General features: G+C 41.4%; 1 protein-coding gene across 2 annotated transcripts in view; it reads left to right on the top strand.

Annotated features, from left to right (window-relative positions):
• Positions 1 to 18,391, top strand: part of TRAT1 (T cell receptor associated transmembrane adaptor 1) — a 268,813-nt gene that overhangs the window by 210,238 nt on the left and 40,184 nt on the right. For both annotated transcript variants that reach the window (XM_073586249.1, XM_073586250.1), the window contains exon 2: positions 12,550 to 12,651. In XM_073586249.1, coding sequence (XP_073442350.1) covers positions 12,550 to 12,651 — 102 coding nt within the window. The remainder of the gene's footprint in view (positions 1 to 12,549; positions 12,652 to 18,391) is intronic.

The following is an 18,391-nucleotide window of genomic DNA, read 5'->3' as shown; positions in this document are numbered from 1 at the left end:
GTGCAGCACATAGATCAGATGCTAAATATAGTTTTTAAAATTAGAAAATTGTGTTTTTTTTCGTTGCTGCAAAATTGCAAAAAACGCATTAAAATGCTATCAAAACTTAATATAACATAAAATATAACACAAAATAGTATGAAGAAAAATGTCAGATTGCAACGCAGAAAAACAAACCCTAACACAGGTCAATCGATGAAAAGCTGAAAACATTATGGGTCTCTGAAATTGGCGACACAAACCAATTTCTTTTTTTTTTGTTACAAGTTTCCGAATATTTTTTCTCACTGAAATAAAAAACCTGCTCAATTTTGCAATGGTGCTCACCTGGAGAATTACATTGCCAGGTCATTTTTACAGTACAACACTGTAAATACAAAAGCAAAAAAAAAAATAAATTGCAGAATGGTGTCTTTTGAGCTATTTCATCTACCATGGAATTTTGTTTTTACCATTTTCAGTACATGTGGAAGACAAAATAAAATAAAGTTATGGCTCTTGGAGGAAAGGAAGTAAAAAAACTAAAGTGCAAAAAACAAAACAAAACAGAAAATTGCCCAAATGCAAAGGGATTAAAGTGACTGCGTTTTCGTTACAGAGGTCATATTAGAGTGTCCATCGTGTCTTTTAATAAAAAAAAAGATTCTACACAGCTTAAATGCCTTCAGAGAGAATATGCCTCTATCAAATTTTGCGATGTCACTTACATCTGTTACAACTAATGGAAGAAATTTTGAACTCAGTCATCATGATAATCATTGAAGGGAATCTGTCAGCAGGTTTTTGCTATGTAATCTGAGGAAAGCATGAGGTAGGGTTTAAAACACAGAACTATTTGATGTGTCAAGTCAAGCTGTGTGCTGCTATTTATTTACACTGAAAGTTTTATCACCTGGTGATTATCATTGCTGTGACTAGCTGGCATGTGCTTGCAAGTTAGACTCTACCCTCTTCTGTGATAAGCAGTTCACTGTCTATATAGTATGTGCACACAGAGCTTGGTATGGGCGGGGCTAGCTGTGGTGTAGGTGGAGCTAGCTTTCTCAGCTCTGCTTCATTGCTAAATCTAAAACTTCTGATTAAGTTATAAGGGCTGAACCTAGTAATCTAAGTGATACATCATTGGATTCAGGGTTTCTTTGTCTATATCATGCTGCTCTCAGATATGGAAGTGAAAGTCTGTGTTCAGATTTCCTTTAAAGATTGTCAATTTTAATTATTATTAATTTTTTACAATGCAATAGTCTGTGCATTGACTCCTTTTAGACTCCTTTACACACATGCTATTTTTTCAAGCATTTTTCATAGCTTTTCTACGGGTGTTTTTGAAATTTGTCATTTGATAACATTTTAAACATACATTTTATTTTGTATTGAGACATATACGGTAAATAAGTCTGTACCGAAAAACACCATAATGGATATGAGTCTTTTTATAAAGGTGGCTATGTAAGACAGCTGTCTTTAACGCTGGTAAGGAGTTGATTAGGAGCATCTAACTGGTCTGTAGGAGCCAGTACTCTTAATGGTTGGTGGGGGATCAAATACTTATTTCTCACTGCAAACTGCAAATAAATTTATATAATTTATACAATGTGATTTTCTGGATTTTATTTTCGATATTCTATCTCTCAATGTTAAAATTACCCTGCCCTTAAAATTATAGACTTTTCATGTCTTTGTCAGTGGGCCAACTTACAAAATCAGCAAGGGATCAAATAATTATTTCTCCCACTGTTTATGGCCGCAATATAGTAAACTAAACAGAAAAAAGAGGAATATATACAAAATAAAATAAATTTGTATTGAATATTTGGCAACAAATGAACAAGGACAAAACATACCATTGAAAACTATTACAAATATGCCAAATAGCACATATCTTACAAAAAGGGGAACTTGTCACCCCGATAACTGACCCAAGTCCCACCCGCAACCTGAACATGGAGGAATTCTTCTGCTATGTAAAGAATTCCAAAAATATAACTATGAAATTGAAAAAAACCCCGATATGCCTATAAAATGCAATCATATCAAAATGAGTAATTACTAATACAAAATAAGAATATATTATGTAAAAATGTATGTACAAAATGTTTAAATGCTGTCTGACAAAATGCACTGCCATAGTCATGCATGTACAAATAGATTTTATTTTGCAGGTATAACTTTCCGAGATACACAGGAAATAATTCAGTGCTTTAACCCCTTTCCTCCCCTTTCCTACATTAGACGTACTATTCCGTCCATGTGACCTGGAACCTAAGTCCCAAGAAAGGAATAGTACGTCTAGCGCGATCAGCGGCGCTGATTATCACAGCTGACACCTGGCACTATGTGTCAGGGGTGGTCACGGACCGCCCCCGACACATTAACCCCCGGCACACTGTGATCAAACATGATCGCAGTGTACCGGCGGCATAGTAGAGAATCGCGCAGGAGGGGGCTCCCTCCGTGCTTCCCTGAGACCCCCGAAGCAGCGCGATGTGCTGCGCTGCTCTGGGGGCCTCCTTCACTGCAGGTCCCTGGATTCAATATGGCGGCGGGGACCTTCGGGGGCCTGCAGGGGCTGGCTTCCTCACTGCCTGCAGAGCGCAGGCAAAAGGAAGCCTGTGCAGCACCTGTGTCAGATCGCTGATCTGTCACAGCGATCTGTGATGTCCCCCCTGGGACAGTGTAATAAAGTTTAAAAAAAAGTATAAAAATAATTTATAATAAATCGCTAAATAAATTAAAAAAAAATTCCCTAATAAATTCATTTTTTGAAAAAAATAATAAAAGTACACATATTTGGTATCGCCGCGTCCGTAACGACCCGCCCTATAAAACTGTCCCACTAGTTAACCCCTTTATTGAACCCCTAAAAAAAACCTAAAAAACGAAGCAAAAAATAATGCTTTATTATCATATCGCTGAACAAAAAGTGCAATAACGTGCGATCAAAAAGACAGATATAAATAACCATGGTACTGCTGAAAACGTCATCTTGTCCCGCAAAAAACGAGCCATGACACAGCATCATCAGCAAAAAAATATAAAAGTTATAGCTCGCAGAATAAAGCAATGCAAAAATAATTATTTTTTATATAAAATTGTTTTCATTGCATAAAAGCGCCAAAACATAGAAAAAATACATAAATGAGGTGTCGCTGTAACTGTACTGACCCAAAGAATAAAACCACTTTATCAATTTTACCACACATGGAACGGTGTAAACGCACCCCCCAAAAGAAATTCATGAAACGCTGGTTTTTGTTCATTCTGCTTCCCAAAAATCAGAATAAAAAGCGATCAAAAAATGTCACGTGCCCGAAAATGGTACCAATAAAAATGTCAACTCGTCCCGCAAAAAATAAGATCTCACATGACTCGGTGGGTCAAAATATGGAAAAATTATAGCTCTCAAAATGTGGTGATGCATAAACTATTTTTACAATAAAAAGCGTCTTTTAGCGTGTGACAGCTGCCAAATATAAAAACCCGCTATAAATAGTAAATCAAACCCCCCGTTATCACCCCCTTAGTTAGGGAAAAATAAAATAATTTTTTTAAATTTATTTCCATTTTCCCATTAGCGCTAGGGTTAGGGCTAGTGGTGTGTTGGGGTTAGGGTTGGAGTTAGAATTGGGGGGTTTACACTGTTTTGGCACATCAGGGGTTTTCCAAATGCGACATGGCATCCGATCTCAATTCCAGCCAAAAAAGTCAAATGGCGCTGCTTCCCTTCCGAGCTCTGCCATGCGCCCAAATAGTGGTTTACCCCCACATATGGGGTATCAACATACTCAGGACAAATTGCACAATAACTTTTGGAGTCCTGTTACCCTTGGGAAAATAAAAAAATTGGGGATGAAAAGATCATTATTGTGGAAAAAATATGTTTTAATTGTACGGCTGTATGTTATAAACTTCTGTGAAGCCCTTGGGGGTTCAAAGTGCTCACCACTTATCTAGATAAGTTCCTTGGGGGGGTCTAGTTTCCAAAATGGGGTCATTTGTGGGGGGTTTCTACTGTTTAGGTACATCAGGAGTGCTCCAAACTTGACAAGGCATCCGATCTGAATTCCAGCCAATTTTGCAGTGAAAAAGTCAAACGGTGCTCCTTCCCTTCCGAGCTCTGCCATGCACCCAAACAGTGGTTCCCCCCACATATCAGGTATCAGCATACTCAGGACAAATTGCACAATAACTTTTGCAGTCCGATTTCTCCTGTTACCCTTGGTAAAATAAAAAAATTGAACCTGAAGTAATTTTTTTTGTGAAAAAAAGTTAAATGTTTATTTTTTTTAAACATTCAAAAATTTCCTGTGAAGCACCTGAAGAGTTAATAAGCTTCTTGAATCTGGTTTTGAGCACCTTGAGGGATGCAGTTTTGAGAATGGTGTCACTTTTGGGTATTTTCTATCATATAGACCCCTCAAAGTGACTTCAAATGTGATGTGGTCCCAAATAATAAGAAAATGGTGTTGTAAAAATGAGAAATCGCTGGTCAACTTTTAACTCTTATAACTTCCTAACAAAAAAAAATTTTGGTTCCCAAATTGTACTGATGTAAAGTAAACATGTGGGAAATGTTACTTATTAAGTTTTTTGTGTGTCATATCTCTGTGATTTAAGAGCATAAAAATTCAAAGTTGGAAAATTGTGAAATTGTCAAAATTTTTGCCAAATTTCCGTTTTTTTTCACAAACAAACTCAAGTTATATGAATGAAATTTTACCACTAACATGAAGTACTATATGTCACGAGAAAACAGTGTCAGAATCACCAGGATCCATGGAAGCGTTCCAGAGTTATTACCTCATAAAGGGACAGTGGTCAGAATTGTAAATATTGGCTCGGGCATTAAAGGGGTTAAAGGAAAAAATTCAATGCTTTAGATGACTAAAATATTTTAACTCTCCTGACGCAGCACAAGTGGCCCAATTCCAGACATACCTTTCCTCTAGTACTACACAGAGACCAATATTTCTCCAATAATCCTTTTTCTTTTGATGCTGCAACACCATGACAAAGACTCGTGAGAGTCGAAATGTCCTGTTTTTTAGTTGCCTAAAGCACTGTATTATTTTCTATGTATTTTCTTTTCTACTTGCACGTCCACTCAATAGACTCTAAGTTGTCTACAAATTATTTATAACCCAAACATTTATTAAACGGCAAAGGGTAATGAATATATGGCCTAAAAGTACAAGCTTATAATGAGCCCAGCCAGTATTGTCAGTCAGACTGTAACTTCTCCAGGTCAAGCATTAATTTCTATAGAAGTCTCTTTTTTCATTTTCTGTTTGGGTTTACTATAGCTTGGCTATATAGTACATAAAGATCAGACTTCTGGATCAGTGGGGGGCCCAGGAGTTGGACCCCACCAATCCACAAGTAATCACATAACTCATTTATGAGTGATAACTTTTAATTTTTGGGATAAGCCTTTTAAAGTTGTTTCTGGGAGACTATTTCTTTGGCAAAAACATTCTGTTTATGAAAAATTACTGTAGATAATGCGTGGGTGTATATACTGTATACTTGGTGAGTGTATATGGAGCGCCCTCAGCCAGGGCTAGTGGGGTACTACTGAGCCGCTTCTTAAAGGTGCAGTGTCACAGCGGCGGTGTCCTGGTCCGTGACTCTGGGGCTCCAATAGAAGGGGGAGTATTTACAAGGAAATGAGAAATAAAGAGTTTATGTATTAAGTGTTCGTGACGCCACCTGTGGTATCGGATCAATAGGGACCAGCGCTGCGGTGCAGATCCTCTGGGACTGATGGTGTGTTGCAGCAGTGTTGGAATAGCTCTCCACAGGCAGAGCTGTTGTCCCAGGGCAGTTGTGATTGGTTGAAGATGCAATGGTTGCTGATGTTATATGTAGCAGTGCTGAATGAGTGTAGAGGCAAGAATTTACTCCCAGTTTCTGGTGCACACAGGCGATCGCTTCAATACCATGTTCTTCAGGTGAGGGGCTCAGTCAACTCTCAAGCAGATAAAGTACACGTTTCCAGCACTCCCTTCAATATGTGCCTTTCCTGGCCATCTCCACAGTGCTGCTTTCCACTTGCCTTCCCTTCCAGCACCTCACAGTCAGTGTCTCAGGCTAGCTGCTGCAAATCCTGTTGGACAACGTGACCCACTACGCTTCCTTGATTATTTCTGGCTGCCTTTCTGGAGAAGATAACTGTGGTAGTTGGCTGTGGCCCCTAAAGTTGCCACAGCTATCGGCTTTCTAGCTGTGTCCTGATGTCCACTGCACTAGGCTGGGGGCCGAGACCCTTCTGCCACCTGGATTCTCCCCCACCTGATGTCCGTCAGTGTGGAATAAGCCCCACGGGGAGCACTCTCCACCCGTGCCTCTGGGAGAACCCCTTTCCCTTCCAGGGAACTTCCTTCAAAGCTACTCCATCCAACAGCTGCTCCTGACTAGGAGCTGCTCCAGACACGTCCTCTCACTTTCCTCCCCCTAAGGGGAACTGTCCTAACTTCCTACAGTTCTCCGACTCCAAACCTAAGCTCCACCCACCTCCCAACACCCTTCATGAACCAAGCTGGGGTCATATAGGGTGCCTTGCTGTTCTAAGTGTGTGTGGGATGCAGGTGTCTGAGTGTGGTCAGGTGTCTCCATGTTACCTGGGATAGTGGGATACTACACCTCTGACTGAGGTGCAGTACCTCTGTGGTGACTGAACGCTCAGGGGCACCACCTATTTACTGTATTCAAATCTAAATGTATTGGCATTATGTTGATGGTGATACAGTTCACAGTGTCGCTAGCTGGAGATCCAGAGCTTCCAGGCAAAGGTCCACGACCGCAGCCCCAGATCTTTGGCACTAGCAATGCTCCTCTTAATGTCAATGAGCAATAAAACAATTTGTCAAACCTATTGTTAACTACAAAACTATAGAGTGGTCTAAGGAGCATCAATAGGCAACAACATTCTCCATCCAGTTGTTCAAGAACCAAATATGACTATCTGATGTGTAGCTCTCTAGCTGTTGGCATCTGAATATAGCTTTGTTCACTAATGATAATAGTAATGTTACACTATTATTAAATCTTCTAGTCTGCACTAAATGAGTGACAGTTAAGAAGACCAAGTAATATCTTTAAAACTTGGCTCCTGGGTCAAGAACATTAGACTATTGGCACTCTTGAAATGAACATATTGGATATCTAGCAAACGAAATATGTCAAAATTCTCATATGTTTTAGACACTTTCGTCATCATTTGTCAGAAAATTGGCATAGCCTAATGTGTAACCTGGTGTGCTAAAAACATTTTGGCACAAATTTTTGCAACAAAGTAAACCAACTGATATGTGGTGTGTAAACAAGTGAATGATCATTTTAAAATCTGCCAGATTTATTATATTACATGAACTACTAAGCTAAATCTAGGGCATTTTATGACTGTCTAGTCTAAATTTGGATTGTCTAACACGTAGTATTTATACTATTTTCTTTTTCTTGGAATTTTCTTTTTGTTTTTCTAATTTGTTTGGATTAGCAATAGTATGCAAATGTTAAAGCATGTGAAAGTTCTTGGATATATGGATGATGTTGTGGCTGTGAGTGAAAGTGTTGCGTCTATGAGTACGGTTAAGTTGCTTCTGGAGTTTTTCTGTGGTGCATCTGGCTTTAGAGTGAATTGGAATAAATGCAGTTTTAAATGTTTTGGGGATGACAGGGTTAAAAATGGAGGTGGTAAAGTGTGAGGAGGGTGCTATCAAAGTGCTGGGAGTATTATTTAATAAGGACTTGGAAGGTAAGGAGAGCTGGGAGGAGTGTGGATTGCGCATAGAGCGTAAGTTAAATTTTTGACGACTGAGAGACTTGACCTTGAGTGGTAAGATTTTGGTCATAAAAGCGGTGATTCTTCCGATTTTGCTTTTTATTGCAACAGTGTTTCCACCATCATGTAGGAAAATAAAAAGAGTGGAAAAGTTAGTTTTTACTTTTTTCTGGAGCAGTAAAATAGAGAAACTTAAGAGAGAGAGAGTCTTTTCAAGGCGTGTCACCATGGTGGCATGGCCTTTCCAAACATTGAGATTTTTCTGGGGCTTCAGTATATCAAAACTGTTGTTATTTTGCTGAATAAAGGAAATAAGGGAGCGTATATGGCAAGTTATTCTGCTGGTTGGATGTTATATGGCTTATGTTGGAGAAAGAGGGATGCTAGAGTGCCTGTTGCTTTCCAGTGTCCGGTCTGGTAAGAGGTGATTGAGAAGTTTGTGAGGAAGCATGATTTACTGAGTGTGCCGATGAATGATTTTAGAATGGCTAAGAATGTGATGAAAATAATACATAAGAATGATGTGGAATGTAATATTGTGGGGTTGAGAGGGAATTTAGTTTTGGCTGCATGGAAGAGTTTGGGAACGCACGGGATGTCTAATAGACAAAAGGATATTGTATGGATGTCCTTGCACAATATTTTGCCTGTGCGACAGGCTCAGAAGAGATGAGGTCTGACCAGAACAGATGTGTGCCCGAGGGAAGGATGTGGTGGATGTGAGACTGTGTGGCATACTATGTGGGACTGTGATTACGCGTGCAGTGTGTGGAAGTGTGTAGGTGGGTTGTGTAAGGAGTTAGCGGGTGTGAGTTTTATTGACTGACGTGTTGCAATGTTTGGAATTGGTGCATGTGGTCGTGTGAAAAATAGAATCCTATGGTTAATTATGACTTGTGTGATGCAGTGTTTGTGGGATGTGAGGAATTTAGGAATTTTCAAAGAGAAGCATGTATCTGTGAATAAGTGTGTCTGGCTGATCCTTTCTAGATTATACTTGATTTATAAATTAGACAGCGAAGGCGGTGGTGGTTCTGATGCAGAGGGTGTCTGGAAAATTAAAAAATGGCAGCACCTGATCAAATATCAGTGAATTTTAGTGATGTTTATTTATGTTTAGGATGTCTTTGTGTACACCCTTGGTTTGATATACTAAAATAAATATGAACCATGATGATGAGAGTTGAAACAACGACGTTTAAGTTGATGAGCTTATATTGAGTTGTTTATAACTAACCTGAATGGTTTAAAAAAAAAAAAAAGAAACAGCTGTCTGTGGACGGATACTATGTTTTGGCATAGGTGGTTTCCTTCATTGGAGACTGCCCTTCCCATGGTTGTTCCTTTCCGGGGAAAGACCTGGCAGTCATTGCTTGCATTGAGAAACATGTGATGGTTTCTTCGCGGCTTGTGTTTTGCATGTTTTTGCATATTTCCCATAAGGGATATGGGCATTGCTCTAGAATCACTGCGTTGAGAAACATGTGATGGTGTCTACGCAGTGTTGGATGTTGATCTCCATGAGATCATTCATCCTCATTTTTCACAGTCATTTTGTCGCGGTCACGTGTGTCTGGACGCAGCGAGTACCGCAAGGCGAACCCATAAGACACCCGTGACCCTGGATACAGCGCCTCCAGTGGGCCGAATTTAAATAATAAAATGTGCAACTGGATACGCCGCCTCCAACAGGCGAATTTAGGTATTACATGTAAATCTGGAAACCCCGCCTCCAGTAAGGCGAATTTAAATAATAAAGGGGGAACCTGGGTAACATTAACAATGGTGGGCCCTGCAATAGGGAATAGGGAAGTGGAGACCTCCTGAACTCCCCTGAGCCAGTGTCCCTGCACTCCTAATGGTCCTTATGCCGGTTCTGCACTGGGCGACGCACAGGAACCTTTTAACCCTAGCTCGCCCTGACCTAAACCCTCAATAGGGAATTGATCGGTGCAGAAACTAATCCCACCACTGCACTAAACACACATGAGGGAAAATGACAATACAGGGGAAACACCACTTAGCTTTGCTCTGTTGCGTACGCTCCTACCAACAGAGCCCATCACCTGTGTGCATCTTCTCCTCCACCCAGATCCATCACCATAACTGGATCCTTCACCATAGTGCAGCCTTGGAGCAGAGTCCACCACCAATTGCAGAAGTCCAGTAACAGAGTCCCAAAAATGAGTTCAGCTCGTGCCCAAAAAGTCAAGCATGTTTGAGTCCAGGTCTCAGCAACCCAGTCCCGCATGCTGAGTGCAACTCTCTCCATAGTCGTCACTCCACCAAGCCATGCAAGCACTTCCTGCCGACACCATAAACTGTGACTCCACCACGCCATGCCAGCCCTTCTTGCAGACCATATAGCTGCCACTCGGCCCCTCTGGCTGGGCTGCGCAGGACTCATGTTCAGCTCCTTCCTCACCCAGGCTTGCTTCCCAAATGACGAACACAATATCACCAACAGTGATTGAACACTCCTGGCTATCTTTTATAGAGCCTCACACCTGAATTATAATTACGTGCACTAAACCAAAGAAACTAAAGTGCACTACCACTCACCACCACCGGGGCAACTTAGAATGAACGACACCACGTAAAATAATTCTAATGGCCACCGGGGGCAATCACATCACTTTGGCACCTAGCCAAAGGAGAAAAAAAGTTCACTTATCCATTAAATCTGTCAGATCCACGCTGGATCATGACACTTTTACTAGGCATTGCTCCTACTAGCCAGTTTCCTACTCCACACTGATGAGGGGCAATACCCCAAAACAGCTGTCTGTGGATGGATACCATGTTTTGGCATAGGTGGTTTCCTTCATTGAAGACTGCCCTTCCCGTGGTTGTTCCTTCCCGGAGAAAGACCTGGCTAGTCATTGCTTGCGTTGAGAAACATGTGATGGTGTCTCCGCGGCTTGTGTTTTTCATGTTTTTGCATGTTTCACATAAGGGATGGGGGCATTGCTCTAGAATCACTGCGTTGAGAAACATGTGATGGTGTCTCCGCAGTGTTGGATGTTGATCTCCATGAGTTCATTCATCCTCATTTTTCACAATATGCAGTATTTGACCTCCAAATTAATTCAGAAAAGACCTAAAAAAATACCATAGATGTTTAGACCATGATTCATCAAAGAGATTACACAAGATTTGTGGTTTAAGTGGCTTTGAAAAGTTATAACATTTTTGCACAGTGTGGAGTTTCATGAAAAGTTGCCATTGTAGGTTTTTGCAGGTAAGTTTTTCCTAGATGTGCCAAAATGAGCGGAGCTGGGGTGACATGGAGGTGGAATTATAGCATGATGCCACAGATTATCCAATTTGATGACAAACAGTACAGTAGTGTACCTTATGCCAGAAATCTGCCTCCAGTCCCTAGCTGAAGTAAGATTTGCAGCGAGCCCCACAGAGAAGCACGCTACTTTTCAATCGCAGCTGATTCAGTAAGACGTATAAGCTTTTCAATGAATCAGGTGGCTCCGACTTCAGCATGGCCAATGATCAAGACTGGGGTAAACAATGCTGGTCTTGATACAATCAAAATCATACCAGACTAGGCTCCTGAAATTATTTTAGGCCCCATACAGGATCTCTGCTAATTAAAATACCCCTACCAGTCCCTAAAATGAATTAGTCTCCAGACGAGCCCTGAAAACTAATTCAGAAACCAAACTCCTAAATTAATTCAGATCCCAGATCACTGGATCAGACAAAAAAAGTATACATTCTCAGTTCCTTTTCTCTTTCAGGCACATTGACTTAACAAATACAGTTGTGTAAATGAGCCCAAAGGATCCCTTTTGGATCATCTAATTTTAATGCTGAAACTTCTTATTTTCAGCACACAATGTCCTGACACTGCTCAGCGCTGATACTTCTGCAGGAGATACTTGGCCCAGGTGGCAGTTTTGCTTCTGATAGAAAATGTGCTGAGCTGTTATAGATGTATTGGAGGAGTGTATGCACTTCTCCAGTGCATTTATGGTGGAAAATCTGCCCAATCTGGACAGCTCACATTAATTATCCAGAGTCAGACTGTGATCCAGCAGAATCCCTACAATATGCATGCATCCCTTTATAAAAATTTGGAGTTATATGGAGGTACAGTAACGCTCATAAATGTGTATATGTGTTGTAGTATGTACAATTCAGAGTCATTGTCCCAAGATAAATGTCATTGCATGCTGGAAGCTGTAATTTTGAAACAGCAGGGGACCTTCAGATTTTTGGGCTCATTCATCAGTTTATAGTTTTGTCCAGAATTCTCAGACAAAACATATATTTTTTTCTGGAGGCTTTATGCCAGTCCCAGCTGGCAAGAGTAATTTTTTTAATGGGTGGAGCTTAGTCAGGAAGGGGAGTGGCCTGTCCAACAAACTGATCAGTATTTACACCTCAAGTTGCCTAAATTATTAAGGAAATGAAATCCAGTTAGTGGAGTACATTTCTCGTGGTGGAGCCCAACAGCTGAAAGATGCACCAAATTCAGTAAAGAGGCATCTTACACCATTACACACACGGTCAAGAATGATGCACAAAACCTCAGCCTTGACGAATTGAGACCTTAGAGTCTATGGAAAGTTGAAGTTAAACATCTCAATAACACAACAGTCACATTTCCTGCATTTCGATAGAACAATAGAACATATAACACATCAAAGTCTCAGTGCAGCACTAGTTTCAATGAAGATTCAATTAATGGACTCATTTACAAAATACTATGTGAAACTAACTGAGTACACTTCTATTAATATCTCTAGGATGTTATGAGAAGCTGCTGGCGCCACTTGTGATAGTTTCATTGGCTTTCATGATATCTTTGATGATTAATATTGCACACTGTGCAATAAAACGCAAAAAAAGTAAGTACTTTAACTTTTTTACCATTTACTAAGATTCTTGTTTGTCGTTAATGTATAGTAACATACAGTGCCCGACTGGGTTGGAAAGGGCCCACCCGTAACATTGACTTTGGGGGGGCCCACTTTTCACCTGCTTGCGACCCTCGTTCATAAATTTACCTATATCTCTATATAATAATATACTGGCTAGTTTGGTTACTGAATGATGAGATACTGCTTTTCTCTGTACAGAGTAAATCAAGTGAATTATGCCAGGTACTGCCCAAACAGTGAGGTGGGGGTCCAGATCTGCACAGGAGCCCACAGGGGGATTCCCCTGTTACCCTATGGGCCAGTCCAAGCCTGGTAACATAGGAGACATGTTTTAGAGTTCAGAGACAGCAAAAAAAAAACTATGGTCATGTGTCATACTTGTAAGAACATTTTGCAGCGCATTTCACTGCAGTCCATCAAAAGGTAAAACTTGCAATAAATCATGTACAGCAAAACTCTATATATAAAAGCACACATCATAGAGCAAAAGGAGTTGTCTGGTCTAAATCAATAAGTCTGCAGTCACTCTGTATGACATGAGACTTGTGAATACTCCCAGCACATGCACTGTGAGCTGTGAGTGTTCGCTGTCTTTGAGTCGAGTTATACATATTCCCGGCCAAGGGGGTCTCCTAACATTTTCCCTCAATGATGCACCCTAAAGATAAACCCTGCCTGAGCATGAAGTTTGACACCCTGAATAAAGCACACAAGTTATGGTGCCCTGCTCATCATCGCCCGACCCTAGGTAGTCCTGACTAAAGTAAGTCTCCAATGGCAGTGTACCTGATAAAAAGGACAGAGCATTCAACAATATGTAGCCAAAGTCTGGTCCTGCCCGATATATATTTATGTGTATATATAACCCCCAATATTCATAAGTGCTCAGATCAGATGCAAAAAGTTGGTTCAATAAGGACCCCATATAGCTACCAAAATGCTGTAACCAAAATGCTGTAACCTCTATGTAACCTCTTTCACACTGGTTCATCAGGAAGAATTAGAAGGTAGCCTTTAATGGGAGGTTTTCAGGAGTTCTGATCGTAGAGCACACTCTAATTTGCCAACGAACAATAACTAGTTATTACCTGTTAGATATGCATGCCTAAAGACTACTGTTTTCACCTATCTTTGTCTCATAGAATGCAAAATGATCCTTTTTTATCTAGTTATAGATATACTATAGGCACAGCCAAAAAACATCGTATGAAGACAGCCTAAGGCCTATATTTGCTTTGCTCATCAGTTAGTCTTTTTCCTAGAAGCCCAGGAATCTGTGGGGTAACCATGTAGCAAGTGTTTAATTTCTGCATAGTGATAATAAGGAAACTTATCATAAGACTCATTCTATAAAATCATTGACAGCATGAATCAGACAATGACAGTGCGATTGCAGACAGGTATGTTTTATTCTAGAATGCTGCTGATTTTCTTAGTAAACATATTTAGAAAAAGCATTCAAAAAATGAGAAAAGCCTAGAAGACAAGCAGCTTCAATAATAAATCATCCAAAAAGCAAGAAGTAGCCATGCCTAAAATATTATAATCTTTATTGAAATCAATTAAAATGCTATAAAAATATCAGCATAATTATTAAAAGTGAGGGCACTACAAAAAAAATCACCACAACAAGAGGTAACATGCACGAAAAAAAAAAAATATATATGAAGAGTGCTTGAAAAATAATATTTGTGCATAAGACTAGTAACTCATTTAAATAGATGCTGGTGCATTCCTACAAAATATAAATTTTTGAGGAAAAAATGCAAATGCACATATATAAAAAATATAGACATATAGTGGTCAGCATAAATCAATACAGAACAGATGAAGCATATCCCAAAAGTATAATGGTGTGAACATATCAGTTAGCATAAGAAGAGGTAGATAGATAGGGCATCTTATAGCCAGTATAAGCCTGTGCAAATATGACGGTGATAAACCCTAAAAAAAATTTTCAAGTAGCAAATAAAAGATGAAATGAGTGTATATTACCTCAGGGTGCGGGCAAGAAGACCCCGACACGCGTTTCGCGGTAGCTTTATCAAGGGGTGCAATGCGCCCCTTGATAAAGCTACCGCGAAACGTGCGTCGGGGTCTTCCTGCCCGCACCCTGAGGTAATATACACTCATTACATCTTTTATTTGCTACTTGAAAATGTTTTTTTAGGGTCTATCACCGCCATACTTTGCACAGGCTTAGGCCGGGGTCACACTAGAGAGGAATACGGATGAGTGAGAGGCGTTAAAAGCACACATTACACACGGACAAATTATTCTTTATGGGGTAGCTCCCAACAGCCGTATAGTTCTCGTCCGTATTCTACGGTCCATGCCAATCGCAGCATGCTGCGATTGTCAGCGTACTACGCCCGTAGTACGCCAATGCAAGTCTATGGGTGCGCAAAAAATACGGAGTACACACGGAACACAGGTGTGACTTGCGAGAAATATGCAGGTCTTTTGGCAGGTGACAGGAAATGGGCCAATCCATCATTAGGAAGCTTAGACATGCAAATGAACTCAAAAAGCACTTCAGACATCCAGGAAGTACGCCTCCACGGAGTACATCGGCGTCATGGCGCCATATTTCCTCAATGTGGAGATGCTGATTGTATTAGTGCAGGAGCGGCCAGAAATCTGGGACCAACGTGATGCCCATTATGCCAACCGGGCAAGAAAGGAGGCGTCATGGAGGCGCATATGTCGCCAGATGTTCCACGACTTTGGTGATCGGCCACGTGAGGAGCAGCAGCAACTGAGTAAGTACAACCCAAAAACTGTGTAAAATTACCTCACATCAAAAAATGCATATAGAATCAGCCCCCTCTTCCTTTGCTTCTACTTTTTTACTCATGAGGTGGGTAGATTTTGATGTGACCCTTGGTTTAACACTGTCATAATTTGTCCCAGGCCACAAGCTCCTCATCCTCCTAGCCTACCAAGTTAGTAAGTGTAGTTACTTGATACATGAACTACTGTGACCCTGTGTATCTGGCCTGGATGCCCCAATTATATATGCCACCCTGGGTAGAAAGCACACCCCAGAAGGCCACATGCCTAGGCTACTGGTAGCAAATGTGACATATCAAATATGTGAAATTGAGAATATTTCCTGTCACATTGCAGTGGAAGATGTGATGAGACGTGGCGCAGCATCCGTGACCAATACAGGCGGGAACGTCAGCAGCGGTCCAGGAGTGGTGATGCGGGCCACCTAAAGCAGAAATACATTTATTATGACCGCCTCTCCTTCCTCGCCCCTATTCTGGATCTGAGACCGTAAGTAGATACCTCACACCACATTACACAGATACTTTACAGGGCCAAAAATATTGATTATTTTTTGGCTCTGTTCTATTTCATAACAGAACTCACTCCAACCATACGGAGAGAGGAACTGGCTCAGATACAGAGCCCATCATTGATCCTGTAGTGGATGAGGTGGCTGGCCCATCTTCTTCCCCTACAAGAAGCATGGGTGAAGAATCCTCGCAGGAAAACCCAGTGCCTGTGCCACAAACCCCACCACCAGGACCACATCCACAACCAGGACCATCTGCTGCTGCACCATCAGCCATACTGGAGGAGCAGGGCAGCATGAGCAGCAGCCCAACTGGCCAGATCCGGGCCTCACCACAGCCTGCTGGACCATCCCGGCGAGGAAGAAGAAGGCGCCAGATCCCTGCCCAGGATACACGTACAAATGTGGACACTGGGGTCCTCAACTATTTGGCTAGAGTCAATACTGATGATGGCGAGGAGGCATACTCGCGCAGCCTGGCCCTTTACCTTCGTGCCCTTTCCCATGAGGTGAGGCTCCGTATTCGAGGATGTTTTCAGATCCTGCTTGATGCTTGCACACACCCCAATACCCCATATGAATTATTTGAATATCTGGAGAGGTGACAGCTTTCACCCAGAAATCTAATGCGCCTTAGACACCCATACACATGCTTGCTCAAGCAGGCTCTGAGGATCCTCAAATATGTGGGCCTACACCTTACCCCCTTCCTCCCCCTACCCAACCTTCCCAACAGCAGCCACATACAGTGGGGCAAAAAAGTATTTAGTCAGTCAGCAATAGTGCAAGTTCCACCACTTAAAAAGATGAGAGGCGTCTATAATTTACATCATAGGTAGACCTCAACTATGGGAGACAAACTGAGAAAAAAAAATCCAGAAAATCACATTGTCTGTTTTTTTTTCATTTTATTTGCATATTATGGTGGAAAATAAGTATTTGGTCAGAAACAAGCAATCAAGATTTCTGGCTCTCACAGACCTGTAACTTCTTCTTTAAGAGTATCCTCTTTCCTCCACTCATTACCTGTAGTAATGGCACCTGTTTAAACTTGTTATCAGTATAAAAAGACACCTGTGCACACCCTCAAACAGTCTGACTCCAAACTCCACTATGGTGAAGACCAAAGAGCTGTCAAAGGACACCAGAAACAAAATTGTAGCCCTGCACCAGGCTGGGAAGACTGAATCTACAATAGCCAACCAGCTTGGAGTGAAGAAATCAACTGTGGGAGCAATAATTAGAAAATGGAAGACATACAAGACCACTGATAATCTCCCTCGATCTGGTGCTCCACGCAAAATCCCACCCCGTGGGGTCAGAATGATCACAAGAACGGTGAGCAAAAATCCCAGAACCACGCGGGGGGACCTAGTGAATGAACTGCAGAGAGCTGGGACCAATGTAACAAGGCCTACCGTAAGTAACACACTACGCCACCATGGACTCAGATCCTGCAGTGCCAGACGTGTCCCACTGCTTAAGCCTGTACATGTCCGGGCCCGTCTGAAGTTTGCTAGAGAGCATTTGGATGATCCAGAGGAGTTTTGGGAGAATGTCCTATGGTCTGATGAAACCAAACTGGAACTGTTTGGTAGAAACACAACTTGTCGTGTTTGGAGGAAAAAGCATACCGAGTTGCATCCATCAAACACCATACCTACTGTAAAGCATGGTGGTGGAAACATCATGCTTTGGGGCTGTTTCTCTGCAAAGGGGCCAGGATGACTGATCCGGGTACATGAAAGAATGAATGGGGCCATGTATCGTGAGATTTTGAGTGCAAACCTCCTTCCATCAGCAAGGGCATTGAAGATGAAACGTGGCTGGGTCTTTCAACATGACAATGATCCAAAGCACACCACCAGGGCAACGAAGGAGTGGCTTCGTAAGAAGCATTTCAAGGTCCTGGAGTGGCCTAGCCAGTCTCCAGATCTCAACCCTAAAGAAAACCTTTGGAGGGAGTTGAAAGTCCGTGTTGCCAAGCGAAAAGCCAAAAACATCACTGCTCTAGAGGAGATCTGCATGGAGGAATGGGCCAACATACCAACAACAGTGTGTGGCAACCTTGTGAAGACTTACAGAAAACGTTTGACCTCTGTCATTGCCAACAAAGGATATATCACAAAGTATTGAGATGAAATTTTGTTTCTGACCAAATACTTATTTTCCACCATAATATGCAAATAAAATGAAAAAAAAACAGACAATGTGATTTTCTGGATTTTTTTTTCTCAGTTTGTCTCCCATAGTTGAGGTCTACCTATGATGTAAATTACAGACGCCTCTCATCTTTTTAAGTGGTGGAACTTGCACTATTGCTGACTGACTAAATACTTTTTTGCCCCACTGTATGTCTGCCTCTAGCCCAGGGTTTCCCAACTCCAGTCCTCAAGGCACACC

Source organism: Dendrobates tinctorius, unplaced genomic scaffold (genome assembly GCF_039654945.1).
Source record: "Dendrobates tinctorius isolate UK_male_01 unplaced genomic scaffold, ASM3965494v1 ptg000091l, whole genome shotgun sequence".
NCBI lineage: Eukaryota > Metazoa > Chordata > Amphibia > Anura > Dendrobatidae > Dendrobates > Dendrobates tinctorius.
Note: the sequence above shows the minus strand (reverse complement) of the source record. Positions and strands in the feature narration are given on the sequence as shown.